The sequence below is a fragment of the Protopterus annectens genome, chromosome 8.part0 (genome assembly GCF_019279795.1).
Source record: "Protopterus annectens isolate FY-2018-M chromosome 8.part0, PAN1.0, whole genome shotgun sequence".
Taxonomy (NCBI): domain Eukaryota; kingdom Metazoa; phylum Chordata; order Ceratodontiformes; family Protopteridae; genus Protopterus; species Protopterus annectens.
This window is the reverse complement of record NC_056741.1, coordinates 590,900,309-590,921,651: the sequence shown is the minus strand read 5'-3', so window position 1 is coordinate 590,921,651 and position 21,343 is coordinate 590,900,309. Positions and strand designations below refer to the sequence as shown.

The 21,343-nt window shown below is 42.5% G+C and overlaps 1 protein-coding gene across 2 annotated transcripts in view; it reads right to left on the bottom strand.

Moving 5' to 3' along the window:
• LOC122808941 (mucin-1-like) overlaps window positions 1–21,343 on the bottom strand; it is a 626,079-nt gene that overhangs the window by 219,792 nt on the left and 384,944 nt on the right. For both annotated transcript variants that reach the window (XM_044080094.1, XM_044080093.1), the window contains exon 5: window positions 11,602–11,711. In XM_044080094.1, the coding sequence (XP_043936029.1) occupies window positions 11,602–11,711 (110 nt within the window). The remainder of the gene's footprint in view (window positions 1–11,601; window positions 11,712–21,343) is intronic.

Sequence of the window (21,343 nt, the reverse complement as noted above, 5' to 3'; positions counted from 1 at the left end):
TAGGCAGAATGCAGATTTGCAAGAATTGAAGATGCATAAAGGAGTCATGGAAGGACTTAATAAAAGGGAATAGTTTTTCTAGTTGTGTCTGGACAATAGGGTTTTAATCATTTGGGTGCACCAAGTTTTTTGTGTTTTATTTTTTGATGACCTGCAAAATGTGTTGGCAAATGCCAAGATTTTCATCCACTGTGACTCTTAGTAATTTAGAATGGGATAATATTTCTATACTAGGGTTGCTTGTTTATAAGATGTGAAAAGTTTGTCTTTGGCTTGATGGAAGTTTGGATAGAAAAGGCATTAATCTCTTTTTTTTTATTTAGGATTAAGCAGTTGAAAAATATGACTCAGTGCATGAAAAGGACTCTTTTAATGTTTTTTGTAGTTGTGAGAGTGTTGGAGCTGAGCAGATAATTATAAGTCCTCTGCATGCTGTACTGTGCTGGACGGTTTTGTTGCACTATGGACACTACTTGTAAAGATGTTAAAAAGCAGAGAGCCTACGAGAGATCCTTGAGGGACCACTACACATACAGGGAGGAAAGGAGAGAGATAGTGTTTCCATTTTACAGCTTCTTGTCTACTTGATAATTAATTAGACATGAAGCCAGGAGACAGAGGAGTGAGTGAGGCCAAGAGTAAACAGTTGTGGGAATAGCTTCTGGTGGGGGACAGTGTCAAATGCCTTAGATACATGGTGGAAAAGGAATGATACTAGACTGCCTAAAGTTTACCTGCAGTTGTTCTGCTGTGATGTGGGGTGTAACCATGATGAATCTTAGAGATGACATTATCAGTGACATATCTGAGAGTGAATGTACTTTTCAAGGACAATTGAGACAAGAAATTCATAGGCTCATAGGTTCATAGGAGATAATTATGCTACAGTTCAAGAGGCCTTACAAGCTCAGTCATTATTACCCAGATTTTACCCAATTTTCAGTCCCTAAGGGCTAGAGGATGGCTTACGTTTGTGCCTATGCCATTGAGTATTTTATAGACTCGCCCTTTTTATAAGGGACACAGGTGCCACCACAGCAGATAATATAGCTAAGGGTCTGTCTCCCACCAAAAGCTATTCACACAGTCTGTAGAATTCACTAATTTAGCAGTATGATGAAAGACGGTTTTCCAGAGAGCGGGAACATGATTTTTTGTGATGGAATGGTTAATCAAGATTGATACCGGGAAACTCTAGTCCATCTGCACCAATTTTAATATATTCAGCAGGAATGTTGTCCATGGCTATGGTCACTGGTTTTAGTCTGAGAGGAAGGTTGAAAGTGAAGGTTGGTTCAAGTTTAAACATGAAGATATAAATGAGTGGGTGTCTTGGATTGTAGGGATATATGGGTTCCATTCACTTAATTATATGGTCCCAATGTTGAATACATTTGTTACCAGCATTTTCGATCTAAATTTCAGAAGTTTGAAAAATGTTGGTAACTAGTTGTGGGAGGCTGCAGTATAGTGGGAAATACAGTTGTGTACACTTACCATAAATGTAGATGTAGATGTGTATTTACTGTTGCAGTCCTGACTTGTCGGATTTCCTGCTGTGGAAGCCTTGGCTCGTCCGACTACCAAAGTAAAAATCTCTCTCCTCCTCCTAAGGCTGGTGGATGTCTTACTCTGATGTCAGTACGCTTGGGTATAAAGGGAGAAAGCAGACACCATGACATCAGTTTTTTCTTGCCCCTTAGAAGTAGAAGTAGGAGTCCCCAAGATGAACTATAAGCAAGGGTCAAAAGTAGAAAAAGGGACCTGAAGGGTAAGGAAAAGGAAGAGTCACTACTGCTCTCTGCCTGGGCCCTGTGGCCTAGAACTCCTCTGCCTGGAGGTTCCTGAGGACAACTGTCTGGGCCTTGTTACTGATGCTGCCTTTGAGGTCTTTCCCACTGGGGTTTCCTCTGGCTACTTTTAGATTGAGAGGGAAAGGACCAGTGTTTAGTGGGAAAATTCCTACTAAACCTGGGAGGCTGAACTTGGAGGAAGTCCTTGACAGTTTGCATATATTTTGCTTCATCTTCCATCTTTTTTAGCATAGTCTTAGTATTTGGTTCGAAAAGGAAGTCCTTATCCAGGGGTGCATCTAGAAGTTTGGATTTGACATGGTCTGGTGAGGTCTATTCCCCAAGTCAAGCATGCCTTCTAATCCTATAGCCAGATACAGCAGCTCAGTTAGAGGCCCTCATAACATCATAGCCACAGAGTAATGAGTGTCTAGCCAGATGGGAGCTGGAATGTCAAAGGTCCAACAATTCCTTAGAAATGTTCTTGTTCTCTGGGGAGATATCTTTTGCTTCATTTTATCTAAAATACTTTGTTGGCATTTTATCATGTGAAACTGGCAGTTAAGGGCCCTCATTGCTAGAGTAGCAGAAGTGTAGACTTTTTTACCAAACATATCAAGGGCCCTGATTTCTTTGTCAGCAGGTAAAGGTTTCTTTGAAGATTTGTCTCTTGCTCCCTTGGGACCTGAAGTGACAACCTCTGGATCAGCAGAGGGGTTTTTGAAGAGGTATAAGTGAGTCCAGCACCCTGTGCAACATGTCTGGTTTTCAAGGGGTTGAAGGTAGAGAATTTAGGGAAGAGTCCATAAAAACATCCTCTACCACCTCCAATACAGGAGGAATAGCCAAAGGTTTGTGTTCTGGGAGATCAAGGAACTCCCTAACCCTCTTTTTAGATTGTGGGTATTCCTGTGCCTCCCCTTGGAAAGTACAGTTGTGTACACTTACCATAAATGTAGATGTTCGAGTGTATTCACAGTTGCAGTCATTACATTTGGGTTATCTGCCTGCAGGTAGCCCTCAGCCGGCCTGAATATCAAAGTCTTGGATTCCTGTGTCAGATGCTGTCTCTTCCTCCATGACGTCAGGTCGTCAGGGGTATAAAACATGCAGCCGATGCCATTACATCAGTTTTTTTTTGCCCCAGATGTCAGGTGCTCCCATAATGGAAAGCAATTATATGTTAGGTTACACCTCCAATAAAAAGCAAATACACCAGAAAGCTGAAATGTACTAAAGAAGAAGAAAAGTAAAGCCAAGAGAAGTCGGGGGCTGGAGGGAGGGTAACCAGGACTGCAACAGTGAATACACTCAAACATCTATATTTACGGTAAGTGTACACAACTGTACTATGTTCTTCATGTTTCACTGTTGCAGTCATTACATTTGGGTTGATTCCCAAAGCTAAGGAAGGGAAGAGGAAGTTAGAGAGCATTAGGACCAGCTATTAAGCCCTGCAAAACTGCAGTGGCAAAACCAGCTCTGGATTTAGAAAAAATAGGCATGTGGTAATGCTTGGTGAAGGTATGTACAGAGCTCCAGCTAGCAGCTTCTAGGATGTCCCTGGTAAGGATACCTCTGAGAAAGGCTGTAGAGTTAGATGCAGCCCTGGTGGAATGTGATCTTATCCCCTGTGGGGTAGGTTTTCCATCGTGCTTATAGCAGAAATGAATGCAATGGGCTATCCACTTAGAAATGGTTTGCTTTGAAATGGCTTCCCCCTCTGCCCCTGCAGCAAAGCCAACTAGCAGCTGTTCAGATTTTTTGAGAGGCTTAGTCCTGTCCAAATAAAATATAAGTTGCATGTGCATGTCCAAAGAGTGCAGTATGCGTTCTCCTTTGTTTTGTGGATTTGGGAAAAAATTAGGCAAATGAATGGACTGATTAAGGGCTACACTAGACACCACCTTGGGCATAAAGGAAGGATTGGTCCTGAGGGACACCCTGTCTGCATGGAAGATGATGAATGGCTTCACTGCCATGAGGGCCTGTAATTCAGACACCCTTCTTGCCAAAGTGATGGCTAGAAGGAAGGCTGTTTTCCAAGAAAGGAATTTACAACTCTGCAGTTGCAGCTAGCTCAAAACGAGGTAGAGTAAGCTTTTCCAATACAAAGTTAAGGTCCCAGGCTGGACAAGGGGATCTCCTGGGTGGTCTTAAATTTTTGGCCCCATTGAGGAATTGCTTTAGCAGGGGGTGATAGAAGAGGGGTGGTTCAGTATTATAATGAGCTGAAATGGCAGAGGCATGAATTTTAATTCATGAGAAGGAAAGGCCCTTGTGGAGCATCTCTGTTAAGTACTGAAGAATATGCTGTAAGCTGGGCACCGTTCTGCCCATCCCCTGAGTCTGGCTCCAGGAAAAGTATCTTTTCCACTTTTCAGCATAGGATTTTCTAGTACTAGGCCTCCTTGCCTCCAAAATGACATCTACCACCTGCTTACTGAGGGATGTCACTGGAGAGTTCAAGGAATTAGCCAGGCTGCAAGGCTCAGGGTTTGATGTTGAGAGTGCAGAAACTGGCCCTCCTGCTGGGACAGCAGGGAAGGGGTCTGAGGCAGATGCCATGGTTCCAGCAGTGAAATACTGCGCAAGACGGGGTACCAGTGTTGGCGTGGCCAGTCTGGTGCAATCAGTATTGTCCTTGGTTTGTCCTGTTTGATCTTTAGCAGACCTTTTGAGAGGAGAGGCAGAGGGGGAAAGACATAAACTGAGAGGCTTTCCCAGGTGAAGGACAGGGCATCCACTTTCTAAGCTTGACTGTGGGAAGTCCTTGTGCAGAATTTGTCCAATTGGTAGTTCTGAGGGGAGGCAAACAGGTCTACCTCTGGATTCCCCCATTTGTTTCTCAAAAGGTTTAATATCTTTGGTTCCATTTTCCACTCGTGTGGTCCATGAGATTTCTGTTTAGGTCATCTGCCAGTGAATTTAGCTTGCCTGGCAGGAACTGAGCTTGTAGGTGCACTTAGTAGCTCAAGGCTGTGTTCCACAGAGCCATGGCTAGTCTGCAGAGAGGGTACGAGTGGGTTCCCCCCTGCTTGTTTATGTACCACATAACAGTGGTGTTGCCTGTCTTTACCAATAATTGTCCTGGAAGAATGTGGTCCTTGAAGGCTGTCAAGGAATTCTGTACAGCTAACATTTCTTTTTGATTGACATGCAGGTGCATCTGACTCGGGTTCCATTTGCCCTGAATGCACTGCCCTGCCAAGTGAGCCCCCCCCTCCATACATAGTCTGATGTGTCTGTTGTTAGGGTTTGGGCGGCAGGGGGTAGAGTGAATGGGAGATCCTTGTTGTGGTGGCAGGCCTCTGCCCACCAAAGGAACTCTGTCTTTATGCAAGGAATGATAGGAATAATTGATTCTAGGTCCTGAGAATGTTGACACCATAGGCTTTTTAGATACCATTGTAGTTTCCTCATATGCAGTCTTGTATATGGAATTAGTAGAATGCAAGAGGCCATGAACCCTAGGGCTTACATGATTTTCCTTGCAGATAGCTGGGTCTTTGTGGCCAGTAGTTTGAAGTAGACTGTCAAATAAACTTGTTTCTCTGGCATGAGGTAAGCCATTTGGGAAGTTGTGTTCAAGCTTGCTCCCAGGAATACAATTTGTTGGCAGGGTACTAGATGAGATTTCTTTTCGTTTATGGTGTACCCCAGTGAGGTTAGAAGTTTCTTTACAAATGCCAGATGTTTTAGTAGCATGTCCTGGCTTTCTGCCTGAATTAGACAATCGTCCAGGTATGGGCATATGTGAATATTTCTTTGCCTGCAAAATGCAATGACTGGAGCTAGACATTTTGTGAATACCTTGGACGCAGTAGATAAGCCAAAGGGAAGTGCAGAGAACGGATAGTGCATGGAGCCTGCTCTGAAGCGTAGGTATTTCCTGCAAGATTCCCTTATTGGAATATACAGGTATGCTTCCTTTAAGTCTAAGGTTGCCAACCAGGCATATTTGCCTAGCATAAGAAGCAGCTGTTGAAGTGTTAGCATTTTGAATTTTGGGATTACCAAAAAGGTGTTTAGAATAGAGAGGTCCAGGATAGGACGCCAGGAGCTGTCTTTTCCAGGTAACAGGAAACGTCTTGAGTAAAACCCTTGTCCCCTTTCTTCTGCTGGGACAGGTTGAATAGCCCTGATACTTAGAAGAGAGAGAGCCTGCTGTTGAGCCTCTGCCCACTGATTTGGGGGTAGGTCTAGCCAACCGTTTGGGGTTGGTAAGGTGTGGAAGTGGAACCTGTATCCTTGGAAAACTATATTTAAAACCCATTTGTCCTGGGTAATGAGTTCCCAGTATTTTTGCATGCAGGGCAATCTTTCCCCCTAAGGGAGCAGGCAGTTGAGCAGGGCTTGGAAGGTTTAAGGTTAAGTCATTGTGACATTTTTCTATAGGGGTGCGTCTTACTACTTCCAGCTTTGGAAGTGGGAGACCCCCACTGCTTAGGCCTGTGAGTATCATGAGACTGTAGCCTAGGTGGTCTGCTGTTCCTGGGTTTGGACTGAGAAGGCCTGGAAGAGACAGGAAAGGACCAATTCTTAGAAGGCCAATGCCTGCTAAATCTAGGAGGCTGTACTTGCAGGAAATCTTTAACAGTTTGCAGAGATTTAGCTTTTTCCTCCATCTTTTTAAGGGATTCTTCTGCTTTGCTGCTAAACAGGCAGTCTTGGTTTAAGGGAGCATCCAGTAATTTAGCTTTAACATGATCTGGCAAATTTTGCTCCTTAAGCCAAGCATGCCTTCTAAGCATAGACCCAGTGACAGCAGCCCTGCAAGATGCTTCTAAAGAGTCAAAACCACACTGCAAAGTATGTTTACCATCTTGTTGAGCAGAATGCATTAAATCCTGTAATTCTTTATTTTCAGCACAGTCAGGAATCAACATTACTTTCTGTTTAAGTAGTCCCATAATATGCTGCTGATACTTTAACATATGAAACTGGCCCTAATGGCCAAAGTAGCAGAAGTGTATACCTTTTTACCCCATCTGTCCAAGGCCCTGGAATCTCTATCAGAGGGGGTAGGGTTTTTGGCAGTAGTAGCCTTAATGCCTTTAGGTCCTTGGGAAATGGTCTCTGGATCTGCAGTAGGATTCTTGAAGAGGAACTTGTGAGAGTCCGATACTCTGTAATACCTGTCAGGCTTCCTGGGAGCTGGAGATAAAGAGTTTGGGGCCAGGTTAGATTCCAAGAAGGCATCATCTACAAAGTCCAGGACAGGAGGGATAGCTAAAGGCCTGTGTTGAGGGAGGAGTATGAATTCGCTAAGCCTCTTTTTGGAGTCAGAGTAATCCTGGCTTTCCCAACGGAAATGCTCCCTAAGAGTGTGCAAGGTTTCACCAAAAGAAAAATCTTCTGGAGGGGAAGCAGAGGGAATGGAATCCTCTGCATCAGAGTCGAGGGCAAATCTTGGTAATCAGAAAAAACAAAAATTTCAGAATCCTGATCAGAAGAATCAGAAGGAAAATCAGTTCTAGGTCTCTTAGAGGGTGAAGGCTGGCTTCCCCTAATTAAAGTAATAAGGTCTTCAGCCATTCTTATCATTTTTTTTTTAGGCATATGGGCCTGACCATGTGGTTTGGACGTCAGTTTTCTAGGCGTGGGTCGAGTTTTAGGCCTTGAAGAAGAAGATGGCATCAGTTTGAAATGCAAGTCAGTAGGCCTGAATACATCCTCAGAAGCCGGTGCCTGCACAGCGGCTCTAGATCCATCCAAGGTAGAGACATCCACAGGTTCCATAGTCAAAGAAGCATCTTGCGGCATACCGGACTTTGAATGGGTCTCAGTAGAGGCCTGCGAATTTGAAGTAACGGGTTTCATGGGCTGTGAAAGCTCCTCACTGAGTACTGGTGAACTGGTGACTAGCTTAACGGAAGCGTCGTCAGCAGCTTTGGACCTATGCGGTCTGTCTCTGTCTTTATCTTTACGTTTTTTCGAAATGTCGGTAGTCGGATGGCTTAATGAAGCCATTTCTGGATAGTTAAACCAAGTACCAAAATTATCTGCTGCATAAAAACGACGAAGAATAGTCCAGGGGTCGAGTAAGGCACAAAACAGACAGCGAGGGACATCGTGGCCTGGGCCTAAGCAAGGAATGCAATACGAATGAAAATCTTTCAGGTATTTGCTTTCCACAGGTAATACAATTGTTAACTTTTACTGACATCGGTTAAGAGGAAGAAAAAGGATCCCCAACAGGGTACTTAGCTTTTTTGAAGACTTCGGTTCTGAAACTCGAAAACAAAAATTTCAGGAGTCGGCTGACCGGCACTTGCGAACTGCTTCTGCTTCGGTCACCGTGCGGCAAGAAAGACGGATGTAATGGCGTCAGTTGCATGTTTTATACCTGACCACCTGACGTCATGGAAGAAGAGACAGCATCTGATGCAGGAATCCAATACTTTGATATTCAGGCCAGCTGAGGGCTACTTGCAGGCAGACAACTCAAATATAATGACTGCAACAGTGAAGCACGAAGAACATCTCTTCCCTCATGGCATGGAGTGTTCCCCCCAAAAAGTGATGTTTTCAGGAGGTGAGGCTGATGGTAGATTCTCCTCAGAATCTGAATCCTCAAAGGACGTAAAGTAGGGTCCCACCTCAAAGACAGACCTCTCCTGGTCAGAATCCTTACCTGATTTAGGAGGTTCAGAGAAAACATCAGGGGTAGGATCCCTCTTCCTTTTCCCTGGGAAAGACTCCAGAGAGGGTTGCCTAGCTCTAGTTAAGGAGATAAGGTCCTCAGCTAACCTGACCAGGTCTTGCTGATACCTTAGTACATGGCAGCTGGCAGGCCTAGGAATAGGACCTGAGGTGGAACCCTTCTTAGAAGTAGCTTTGGACTTGGGCCTAGGTACATCCGCAATGCTGAAACAAGTCCCTTTGTAAAGCAGAACTGATGCAGGCTGATGCCTTAAAGGAACATCGCTGTTACAACATTGCTTGTTAGGAGCCAATGTATGCTGAGTGAATCCAGACCCAACTGACAAACTGAAAGTCAAGGCCTGTGCAGAAGTTGGGGGACCCAACAGCATATTGGAATCCTTACAGATTTCAACAGGGACCTGCACCACCACCTGGGTTTCAGAAGGGGGCTGTGAAAGCACCTCACCTTCCTCAGTGATAACAAGCTTTGGTAGACTGGTGGATGGTGAATGGTTGTTGTCTGAGGCCCAAAGCTTGGGTCTGTTTTGTCCAAGGCGCAAAGCTTGGGTCTGTTTTCCTTGTCCTTCTAATGTTTAGGGAGCTCAAGCTTGAGACAAGCAAAGGATGCCATTGACCATTACAAAGAAAATGGCAGATTAAGACGCCTAGCCTGATAGTCCTAGAATTGAAATGGGAGTAAAAATGGCAACTAGGGACGTTGTGATCCTGGTCCAGACAGGAGACACACAACATATGAAAGTCTAGGTGTAGGATTTGTTTTCCACAGTGGAGACAATTGTTACCCTTATCTAACATGAGTTAAAGCAAGAAAAAAAAGAGTTCTCCAATGGGGTACTTAGCTTTAGAAGACTTCTCTCTGGTGTGGACTGACTGATGCACTGAAACACCACTTTGGGCTCTGACGGCAAGAAAAGACTGATGTCATGGTGTTGGCTGGCTCCCTTTATACCCAAGTATACAGACATCAGGGTAGAACATCTGCTAGCCTTATGAGGAGGGAGACTTTTACTCTGGTAGTCGGGCCAGCAAAGGCCTTCCACAGCAGGAAATCCTACAAATCAGGACTGCAACAATGAAACATGAAGGAGATTTGGGGTTTTGTCCTTTCTCCACTGTAATGCAATGTCAGAATTGGTATATATATATATATATATATATATATATATATATACATACATACATGTGTGTGTATATATATATATATATATATATATATATATATATATATATATCTATATATATATCTATATATATATATATATATATATATATATATATATATATATATATATATATCGGTGTCTGTCGGTGTACAGGTGCTTGCCCCAGGCATAAAAGATGTTTAAATTTTTACGTTTCAGTACTGTGACGTTCAATCTTGTCAGTTCGATATTTTGGCACTCGAACATTTGTGCTCTCAATGCTATGCCATAGATCTGGATAGATATATGTGATGAGTAATTGTCTTTTTAGTAAGGAAAGAACTGTTTGTATAAAATGTGTACTAAATTGTGTGGCAATGTTGTCATTGTTACTGCCTGTGGGTGGAGAGGTTTGGTGGTGTGTCCAGGTTAAATGAGGTTTTTTACTGAGGTCCAGAATTCCTTAAGGGCTTTTTGATTTCTGAGCTGAAGGTTGCTATAGTAAGCTTTTTTTTATCAGCTTGATACTTAGCTGTGCTACAGAGATGTCTAAAGTTCTAGAGGGTATTTTGGGTTTTCCTATAGCCCAGATTTTCCAGGGTTTCTCTCTCTGTATCATACATTTATTGGCTTCCTTTGATGCCTATAGTGCTGGATTTGCTTTTATTCTTTTAGTTCTTACTGAGGTTACCCCACAGGACACTGAGAAATATAGTATTAAACACAGAAACAGAATCATTTAGGGATATGGTTTTTAACCTATTCCAGTAACACTGTGAAAGGTCAGTGATAACGTTTCCTTATTAAATGAAGACTGATTACATATCTAGCTATATACCACTTTTTTGTTAAACCTGTACTGTTGTCTGGGTGCAAAAGTTGAAAGTTGATCATAGATTGTATCAAGCATGCTTATGTTGTTAAGTCTAATGTGAATTGTCTGTTACTACTGTTGTTGAGTTTTGTGGTTTTGAGGAGGAAGTATAATTTATTCCTTGCCAACCAATGTTGAAGTCTCTCTCCATGATCTTCCAGGGAAATATTGTGAATTATCCAGTAATGAATGTCCCCTGCTGTAGGGATATTGTCACCTTGTGGTTTGTAAATGGCAGTAATACAGATGGTTTGGTATGTGTTTACTTTAAGGAGTGAAATTAAATTTCAGCACTATTGAATATAGGTAGGGTGTGGATGTAAAGGGTGAGTTGCAGAGTATTTTTGTAGAATATGGCTTCTCCACTTGCCTTTTTATTTTTTCTGTCTTTCTGTGTAAGTCATATCCTTGGGGAAGGATTTCTTTATCTTTTACGTTTTATGGTTCACTATTAGCCACACATGCACAGCAGATATTACCATTTTGACCATGGGCCATATCTGGATTTTTTGGGGGGGGGGGGGTCAGACAGTGGAACTGCATGTGTTTCATACCTAGTATATTGTTCTTTTACTCTTTCTGACCAGACTGAGGAGATGTATTAGTTTCATGCCATGTATATAATTTTTCTGTTGATTTCTTTAAAAGTACTCTTTCAAAGTTGTTTTGTTGGCAGTACCTTTAGGACTTTTAGTTAAGTAAACAATGTTTAGCTATGTCAAGTTAATGTCTGTTAAGATACTCGAGAAACTAGCAGAAACATATGGAGCATGTTTTAAAGTTTCTGCTTTTCAAAACTCACAGCTATCTGGAATGTGAAGGGTGCAGGGGTAAGGGAAGAAAATGTTTTTACTGGAGACTGCTCCATATGAAACTAATTTTAAATGCTTGCAATTTGGAGTTTAGATTGAAAATGTAGAGGGAAAGCTTCTCTTGTCAATTGCATTTGACACATTTATTTTTTGCTTTCTGTGTGCACGTGTGTGTGTGTGTGTGTGTGTGTGTGTGTGTGTGTGTGTGTGTGTGTGTGTGTGTGTGTGTGTGGTACACCTGTATTTGACTATTACATATTTTCACCAAAAACACAAAGAAACATGGAGTACAGGTGCATCGATCTACTTACCAGTAAGACCACAGTAACTAAAAGGATGAAGAGAATGACACCAACAAGCACCAGCAATGCAATACCCCAGTCTGGAACAAAGTTAGTGGATGGACTTTGAACTTGAGTTACTGTAAAAAAATGATAATTATTAGCAAATTACAGATGTGAGTAACATACTTATAATCCTCTGTGCAGCTGTCATAGCAGAAGAGGGTGTACATTGCCATCCATAAGTCACTATTTCAGTAATATTATACCTTTGCACAACACATTGCAATTTATTTCATCACCAAACTAAAACTAATCTAGTTGTATCAAAGGCTACTTAACACGAAACAATGAAAAACTGCACACACCAGAATGTAAACATTTCAAAGAGAAAAAAGAAGAAATTCATAGCAATAGCAAAAAAAGTCCAAAATGACTGCAATAAGCAATGACTACAAGACAACTAATTATAACAACTGCTTTTGTAGGGGGCAAACACTCTTCCATCTCTGAGTGTGGAGGGTAGTACGTCCCCCAGACCCTCATTATTATTATTTTTCTAATTACAATGCTGTACTACACTGAAATAGGAGAAAAGGTAAATTCTTTCATCGGGCAGCTTGCTAAATTTGTGCCACCAAAGACACATTAAATAATTAGGAGTGGTGTGCTGGATGACGCCACAACTGACATTCGGATTCAGTGGCATTTCTCTCCTCATTCTTATTTACCACACAACATTCACATGTACACACTTCCCAGGTTTTAAAGTTCAACCATTTTTAATGATATTCAGGAAGCATTAACCTACCATCTCTACTGAAATTCAGAGGAGCATAAATTTCCTCAGAAATGTGAAGCTGTTAAGTACAAATTAGGGGAAACACATACCCGAGTCTTACGTTGAGGTACTGTATTCTCTGTTGGAACTGCTTTTTTTTTTTTTAAGCATTGGGACTTGCAGTATTAGGACTCACAAGTATATTTAAAATGGTTTGGTTTAGCAATTTTGGAAATGGCAAATAATTATTTCAGGGTGTTAATTTCATAAGTATAGGCTCAAAGGGTCCAACTTATTTTAGAGGCAAATATTCAACTAACATTGACTGATTTTTTAATGAAAACACTTTTTGAAGGCTTGTTTTTTGCGATTTCAAACCTTTGGTAAATCCAGATAGAACATGTGCATTATGGGCGACACAGTGGTGCAGTGGTTAACGTTGTCACCTCACAGCAAGAGGTTCTCCGGTTCGATTCTCGGCTGGGGTGCCTTCTGTGTGGAGTTTGCATGTTCTCCCTGTGTTCACGTGGGTTTCCTCCGGGTACTCCGGTTTCCTCCCACATTCTAAAGACATGCATCTGGAGCATTTCTCCCCGGGCCTCCGCTGAAAACAAGCTCTGTGGAACCTAGTCGGACTTTCCCGGTCAACAAATGATAAATAAATAAATAAAAATGTACATTATTTTGAGCTTCCAAGAAAGGGCATTTTTAAGATGAGAGTAGATCATGTACAGAAGACAGAAATAAATGTTTACTTAAACTGAGTTTGGCGTGATTGTTTAAATGTAAGTTTTTTATGAGCCGTGGAATAAATGGTGGATTGGGTAAAAGATAAAGTAATTGAGACCAAAAATGGAGACAGAATGTGAAAAAAAAACACAATTTTCATAAAAGCATGTAATAAAGCAGTGAATAATAGACAAGCAGAGGCAGCAAAATCAATATCATTAGAAATTTCTGCTCAGATGAAAGCACCATTTGATTTGGGGTATAAAAGAAGAAATAATTCTGATTTGGGGTATAAAAGAAGAAATAATTCCTTTAGTCTTCTTTCAAAGGAAAGGGGGCAACAAATGGAATGATTCTATGATTATTCAAGTAAAGTAGTGGCCAGATTATCTGAAAAGCTAGAAGAATTATATGAGTTTTGCATAAGGAAATTTACAAAGAAAGACAGTTACAAATTTGTAAAGGAAGACAGTTACTGTGATGAAATGGAAGACACAATACCATGTGGTAACTGAAGGTTACTGAAGGAATATTTTAGAAGGTTTAACAAGATATGATAAAATGTTTGCTCTGGTGATTTGATACACAAAAAGGCATGTGCCATGTTATCTCATCTGGCCCTAGTAAAATTGCTATTTATCTGGTAAATACTGGAGACTTTTTTCCTTCCTGGCTGCAAAGGACACAATGACCTGAGGTTCCAATGTCTTTGGTCTTATCTATATACTTCCATTGCCTGTGTATACCTAAGGAATATAGCATTCTCTATTTTTCTCTTGTTTTGAGGGCTAGGTAAGAAAAACATGTAATTGGGCTGTTGGTTGAAGGAGTTGCTACTTTTGCAGGGTTGGTCTTAGGGCTGACCCTGTCTTTGTGGAAAAGTACAAAGGGTTCTCTGCATATAACGCCCTGAAACATAGATGAGACGTTAAACTGAGGCCCTATCTGTCTGAGTTGGTGGTATCTCAGGTGGATGTAAAAGATCTTACTGCACTCATTAAAAAGAGTGTAAGAAGATCTCTGGTATCCTGGCCAAATTTCCCCAAGACAGTATGAATGCCACCACAGGTCTCCCCTAAAAAGAGGCCACTGGTTTACTGGGACTAACTGGGGTAACAAAGTGTGAATAAATTAAAATTAATAAAATGCTGAAATTCTTCAAGCTGAGGTGATGGCAAGTAACAGATCAGTTTTCCAGGCTAGGTGTTGGGGGGGTGGGGTGGGGGTGGGGGGTGGACAGCAGACTCAATAGGAGGTTGCATGCGCTTTTATGCTTCTCCAGTGTATAATACAAGTCTCATGTGAATGTAGCACACTTTCTAAGAGGTTTCAAAAGCAGAACTCACTTAAGGAAGTGAGTACAGTTTATAGAGATGGGATGGGATCCACGGCTATCAGACTGAAATGGCTGACAGATGTTCATTCCGAAAGATATACACAGGCTTAATTTGAACAGCTTTGCAGAATCAAGAACACCATGTAAAGGGTTCCTGATTCACCGTGTGAAGGGTTCCTGATTCTCTCTCTTCTGTTTCACTAACCAGGATTTCCTTGTGGAAGGATTTGTGGCCTCCTTAATAACAGCCAACATGTCCTCAGTGAACTGATGCCTGGAGGGGAAAGAAATTAAATATTTATGAGTTGTAGAATCATGTTGGGGTGTATCAGGGTCCTTGTCCTGTTTAAGGAGGGTCAATTGCAAAGGTAATGTGAAATTCTACTCTGGACATTTGAAGAGGGAAAAAGTACAGTAAAGTACATTTACCATAAATGCAGATGTTCCATTGTATTCACTGTTTCAGTCCTGACTTGTGGGATTTCCTGCTGTGGAAGCCCTTGGCCAGCCTGACTACCAGAGTAAAAAAGTCTCCCTCCTTCTAAGGCTGGTGGATGTCCTACCCTGACATCACTACGCTTCAATATAAAGGGAACCAGCCAACACCATGACATCAGTTTTTTCTTGCCCCTAGAAGGTAGGAGCCCCCTGAAGGGACAAAGGTAGAAAAAGGGGCCTGCAGGGTAAACACCCAGGGGGTCCTCTGGTTAGTGAAGAAAACAGAAGCAGGCTACTACTGTAGGTAAAAAGGGGGAAGAAGGGAGGGTAACCAGGACTACAACAGTGAACACACTCGAACATCTACATTTACGGTAAGTATACACAACTGTACTATGTTCTTCATGTTTCACTGTTGCAGTCCTAACTTGTAGGATGAGTCCCAAAGCTGAGATGAGGATGGAAGGTAGATTACGGAGAAGAGAGGATGCCCTGCAAGATGGCAGGGGCAAAAACTGCTCTAGACTTGGAGAAGGCTGATAAGTGGTAGTGTTTGCTACAGTTTCCAAAACATCTTTGTTAGGTACTCCTTTCAGAAAGGAAACAGATGAAGAAGTGGCTCTAGTAGAGTGAGTCCTTACATTTTCAGGAGGCTTTTTACCATGAAGGCTTTAACAAAAGGAAATACAGTGGGAGATCCACTTGGAGAAAGTCTGTTTGGAGACTGTTTTCCCTTCAGAGCCAATGGCAAAGGACACAGAACTGGTCTGAATTTCTGAAAGATTTAATTCTGTAAAGACAGTAATGAAGCTATCTGTGCACATCCAAGGAGTGAAGCATTCCTTCCCGAGTTCTGAGGCTTGGGGAAGAAGGTGAACAAGTGCATGGCTTGATTCAAGGATGTGTCTGTTACCACCCTGGGCATAAAGGATGGATTAGTCCTAAGTGACTCTGTCTGGGTGGAATATATGAAATGGTTCCACTGCCATGACAGCTTGCAGCTCAGAGACTCTCCTAGTTAAGGTGATGGCCAGTAAAAGGGCAGTCTTCCAAGATAAGAATTTTAATTCATCAGAAGCTGCTGGTTCAAAGGGGGGCAGCATCAATTTTTCTAGAATAAAACTGAGGTCCCATGGAGGTGTGGGTTGTCTCCTGGGAGGTCTGATGTGAACCACATCCCCAGGGAATTGTTTTATCAAGGGGTGAGAAAAGATAGGCGGAAGAGTAGGAATGTGGACTGAAATGGCAGAAGTGTGAATTTTGATGGAAGAAAAGGATAGGCCTCTGTCCACCAGGGTAGCCAGGTAATCTAATGGCAGAGATATTGTCTGAGTTAGGATTGAGGCCTTGCTGCTGGCACCAAATGGAGAATCCTTTCCACTTGGCTGCGTATGCCTTCCTAATACTAGGTCTTCTAGCCTCTTTGAGAATATTTTGAACTTGTCTGCTTTGGGTGTGCTTAGAGTAGTACTTTGGGGAATTATCACAGCTGAGAGTTTGAGGGTTTGCAGGTTGGGATGCACAAACCTCTCCTTGTCCTTAGTCAGAAGGTCCACTCTCTGAGGTAACTGCCATGGATTTTTATTGTTTAAACTTAGTAGCAGAGAATACCAGTTCTTCCTGGAACAGTCTGAGACTATCAGGATGACCCTTGGGCCTTTCCTGACTTTTTAGAAGAATCCCTGAAAAAAGAGGCAGGGGAGGAAACACAAAGGAACAGGTGGCTCCAAAGGAAGGAGAAAGCATCTGTCCTCCAGGCAGTAGTAGTTTGCTCCTGAACAGATCTTTTCAGTTCAGCATTTTCTTTGATGGCAAAAAGGTCTATTTGTGGGGATCCCCATTTCTGGACTATGCTGAGAAACGTTTCCTGATGCAGAGATGCCACTTATGGGGATCCATAAAGTTGCTGCTGACATGATCTGCTAGAGTGTTTTGAGTCCCTGGGAGGTATTGTGCCATGAGGTGCATACCAAGAGAGTGAGCTGTCTCCCAGACCTGCATCACTAGTCAACAAAGAGGGTAACAGTGAGTGCCCCCCTTGTTTGTTTATGTGCCACATGACTGTGGTGTTGTTTGTTTTGACAAGCAGGATCCCTGGTTTCCACTGATCTTTGAAAGCCACTAGGCCCTTTTGCACAGTCATCAGTTCCTTCCAATTTATATGCTTGTCTGATCTGATCTTCCCATCTGACCTGGGATTGAAGGTGTTGGAAATGAGCCACCCAGGTTATCTCTGAAGCATCTGTGATTAAAGTTTGGCCCTGAGGGATGAACCTAAAGGGGAGACCCAGGTTCTGGGGACATGCCCACATCCATAATGCATATTCCTCATTGAGACAAGGGATTAGCTGAAATTTTGTCTCCAGGGACTGAGTCCTGGCACCACAGATGTTGAGGAACTACTGGATCTTCCTCATGTGTAGCCTGGCCTGATGGATCATGAGGATACAAGATGCCATGCAGCCTAATGCTCTGAGAAATTCCCTGGCTGAGAGGTATTATCTCTGCATAATACATTGGAAGTTCTGAGTCAAGAAGCAGACCTTTTCTGGAGGGAGGAAGACCTTTTAAAGGAAGGAATCCAGAAGAGTTGCCAGGAAATGTATCCTGGTGGAAGGGTCTGTGTTGGATTTGTGAATATTTATGGTGAACCCTAAGGAGGTGAGGAGAGTCTGAGTGAATACCAAATCCTTGAGGAATTTTGACCAACTCGTGGCTTGAATGAGCCAATCATCTAGATAGGGGTAAATCTGGATCCTTTGTGTTCTGCAGAAGGCAATCACAGGAGCTAAACACTTTGTTAAGAGCCTGGGAGCAGTACACAAGCCAAATGGCAGTGCAGACAATTGAAAGTGACTGGTACCTGCTCTGAAACGAAGAAAACTTCTGCAAGATTCCCCTATATAAATGTGCAAGTAAGCATCTTTTAGGTCTAAGGTGACCATTAAGGCCTGAGGGGCTATCAAAGGAAGACGTTTTTGAAGAGTCATCATTTTGAATTTTGGTACCAGCAGGGACTGATTGAGGGTGGACAGGTCTAGAATAGGGTGCCAAGAGCCTTCCCTTTTGGGAAACAGGAATAGCCAGGAGTAGAACCTGTTGCCTTTTTGATGATCTCGTACTTCTTCCACTGAGCCCTGTGAGCATAGGTTGTGAATCTGAGAAAGGGCCTCTGTTTTTTGATTTTGTGAACATCTGGGTAACCTGACTATCGGCTCTTTGAAAGTGAGCTTGTAATCATCTGAGATAACTTTCAGATCCCACTTGTCTGAAGTAATGAAGGATCATTTTTTTTTTGAACAGGGATAGCCTTCCTCCTATCTTTTCTGGAAGGGGGTGAGTAGGGGAAAGGAAGAGTCATTGTTGCTCTCTACCATTGCCCTGTGGCATAGAACTCCCTGTCTGGGGGACCACTGCCTCGGCCTTTGTGATTTCTGCTGCCTTTGAAGCCTTTCCTTCTAAGGCTTCCTCTGGCCATTTTTTTAATAAGAGGGAAAGGACCAGTGTTTAGTGGGAAAATTCCTACTAAACCTAGGCGCTGAACCTGCAGGAAGTCCTTGACAGTTTGCATAGATTTTCCTTTATCTTCATCTTTTTTAGCACAGCCTCAGTCTTTGGCCCCAAAAGGAAGTCCTTATCCATGGGGTGCATCTAGAAGTTAGGATTTGACATGGTCTGGCAGGGTCTGTTCCCTAAGCCAGACATGTCTTCTAATGACAGAGTCAGATACAGCAGCTTGGCTAGAGGCCTCCATACCATCATAGCCACAGTGTAAAGAGTGTCTAGCCACCTGGGAGATGGAATGGCAAAGGTCCAACAATTCCTTAGTAATGTTCTTGCCCTCCAGAGAGGATATCTTTTGCTTCATTTTATCTAAAATTGTTGGTATTTTACCATATGAAACTGGCAGTTAAGGGGCTCATGGGTAGGGTAACAGAAGTGTACACTTTTTTACCAAACCTATCAAGGGCCCTGATTACTTTGTCAGTAGGTAAAGAGTTCTTTGAAGATCTGGCTCTTGCTCCCTTGTGACCTGGAGTGACAACCTCTGGGCCAGCAGATGGGTTTTTGAAGAGCAATTTATATGATTCCAGCACCTTGTAAAACCTGTCTGGTTTTTAAGGGACTGGAAGTAGAGTATTTAGTCAGGGAAGAGTCCATAAAAACATCCTCTACCACCTCCAATACAGGAGGAATAGTCAAAGATTTGTGTTCTAAGAGGTCAACAAACTCCCTAACCCTCTTTTTAGAATGAGAGTATTCCTGCACCTCCCACTGGAAAGGTTCCCTCATGGCATGGAATGTTTCCCCAAAAGTGATGTCTTTGGGAGGTGAAGCTGAGGCCAGATTCTCCTCAGAATCTAAATCTTCAAAAAAAGCAAGGAAATGTCCCATCTCAAAGACAGACTCCTCCTTGTCAGAATCCTCATCTGAATCAGGAGGTTCAAAGAAAACTTCAGGAGTAGGATCACTCTTCCTTTTCCATGTGTCAGACTCCAAAGGGGGTTGCCTAGCTCTGACTACAGAGATAAAGTCCTCAGCTAAGCTGACCAGGTGTTGCTGATAACCTGCTGAGTGGGAGACGGGAGGCCTAGGCATAGGACTTGCAGCAGAACCCTTCTTAAAAGTACCTTTGGCCTTGGGCCTAGGTACGTCTGCAATCCTGACACCAGTCTCTTTTGTAAAGCAGAACTGATGCAGGCTGATGCCTTGAAGGAATGTTGCCAGTACAAGATTGCTTGTTGGAAGACAAGGTCTGCTGAGAAACTCCGGACCTGACCGATGCACTGAAAGCCATGGCCTGTGTAGAAGTTGAGGAACCTGACAGCATGTCAGACTCTGCAAAGGTCTTGATAGAGGCCTGCACCATCACCTCAGTCACAGAAGCGGGCTGTGAAAATGCCTCGCCTTCCTCAGTGATAACGAGCCTTGAGAGACTGGCAGATGGTGAACGGTTGTCATCCAAGGCCTTAAGCTTGCATCATTTTTCTTTGCCCTTCTTACACTTAGGGAGTTTAACTTTGGGACGACTGGCAAATGCCATCTAACGATGTGAAGAAGATGGCAAACTAAGATGCCCAGTTAAGATTTCAGCCCTACGTCTGATAGTCCTAGAACTGAAATGAGTACAAAAACGGCAGCTAGGGACTTCATGATCTGGGCCTAGACAGGTGACACACAATGTATGAAAGTCTTGGTGTGATATTTGCTTACCACAGCGGAGACAATTTGCTTACCACAGCGGAGACAATTGTTAACCTTATCGGACATGAGGTAAAGCAAGGAAAGACTTCCTCAATAGAGTACTTATCTTTAGAAGACTTCACTCTGGTGTGGACAACTGACACACAAACATTTCTTCATCTCCGACGGCAAGAAAAGACTGATGTCATAGCATGAGCTGTCTCCCTTTATACCCAAGTGTACTGACGTTAGGGTAGGGTGTCTGCCAGTCTTAGGAGGAGAGAGATGTTTACTTTGGTAGTCTGGCCAGCCAAGGGCTTCCACAGTGGGAAATCCCACAAGTCAGGACTGCAACAGTGAAACATGATGAACATCCAGTCTCATTGGTCCATAGGGTTGTCATTAGGAATACATCTGGACTCTCCTGCCTTATTTTTGAATCACTGTGGGAGAAGGGTAGGATCTGAGAGAATGTGCACATATAGAAACTTAAATTAATTAAATTTAAACAACAGAGTAACAACTATTGAAGCTTCTTTGCATGGTTCTCTGAAGGAGAATTTCCTTGTCTCTCTGCATTGTTGACCTCGGGGTAAATGTCCACCTAGCCTTAAGGGCTGGATGATGGATCTTCTGTGGCAGAAGTCTCAGAGTAATTACTACTGCAACAGTGACTTACATAAAGAATGTCTTTAACTTCTTTTTTATTTTTTTACTGTCTTCTTGGTTGTCTTTCCGTAAACTTCCAGCTTTACTACATTTCTGAAACAGATAATACAGTATTTTATTGACACCAAATCTGCTCAGAACCAAACTCCTTACCCATTTGTTGATGACAGTTTTTCTGGTTCTGACAATTGTAAATAAATTTGTATTTCATTATTTATCTAAATTGCAGATATATTCTCTGACAAATTCTCTAGCAAATGAGTGTTACCAAGGCAATCAATACAGAAATGCTCCTTACTTCTTTATTTTATACCCATAACAGTTAGGAACTAAATTAAAACAGATGACATCCTATTAAGTGACAGTTTTTCAAAACTCATTGCAATAAAGTCGAACACGGCCAGTTATGTGGTCAGGATAGCCTCACAGGCTAAGGACAATCACAAGGCCTTCTTCAGCTATTTCAGGAACCTTAAAAGTAATACTCAGCAGTATGCAGAACTGGTGGCAAAAGGCACAACCTTCATTGACCATGGCCATGGCAAATCTACAAATCTACTGGCTGAAAAAGTTAACTAACTCAACCCCTAACTACCCCCACTACCCTTTGTAAGATCCCTTCTAGCATACTCTCC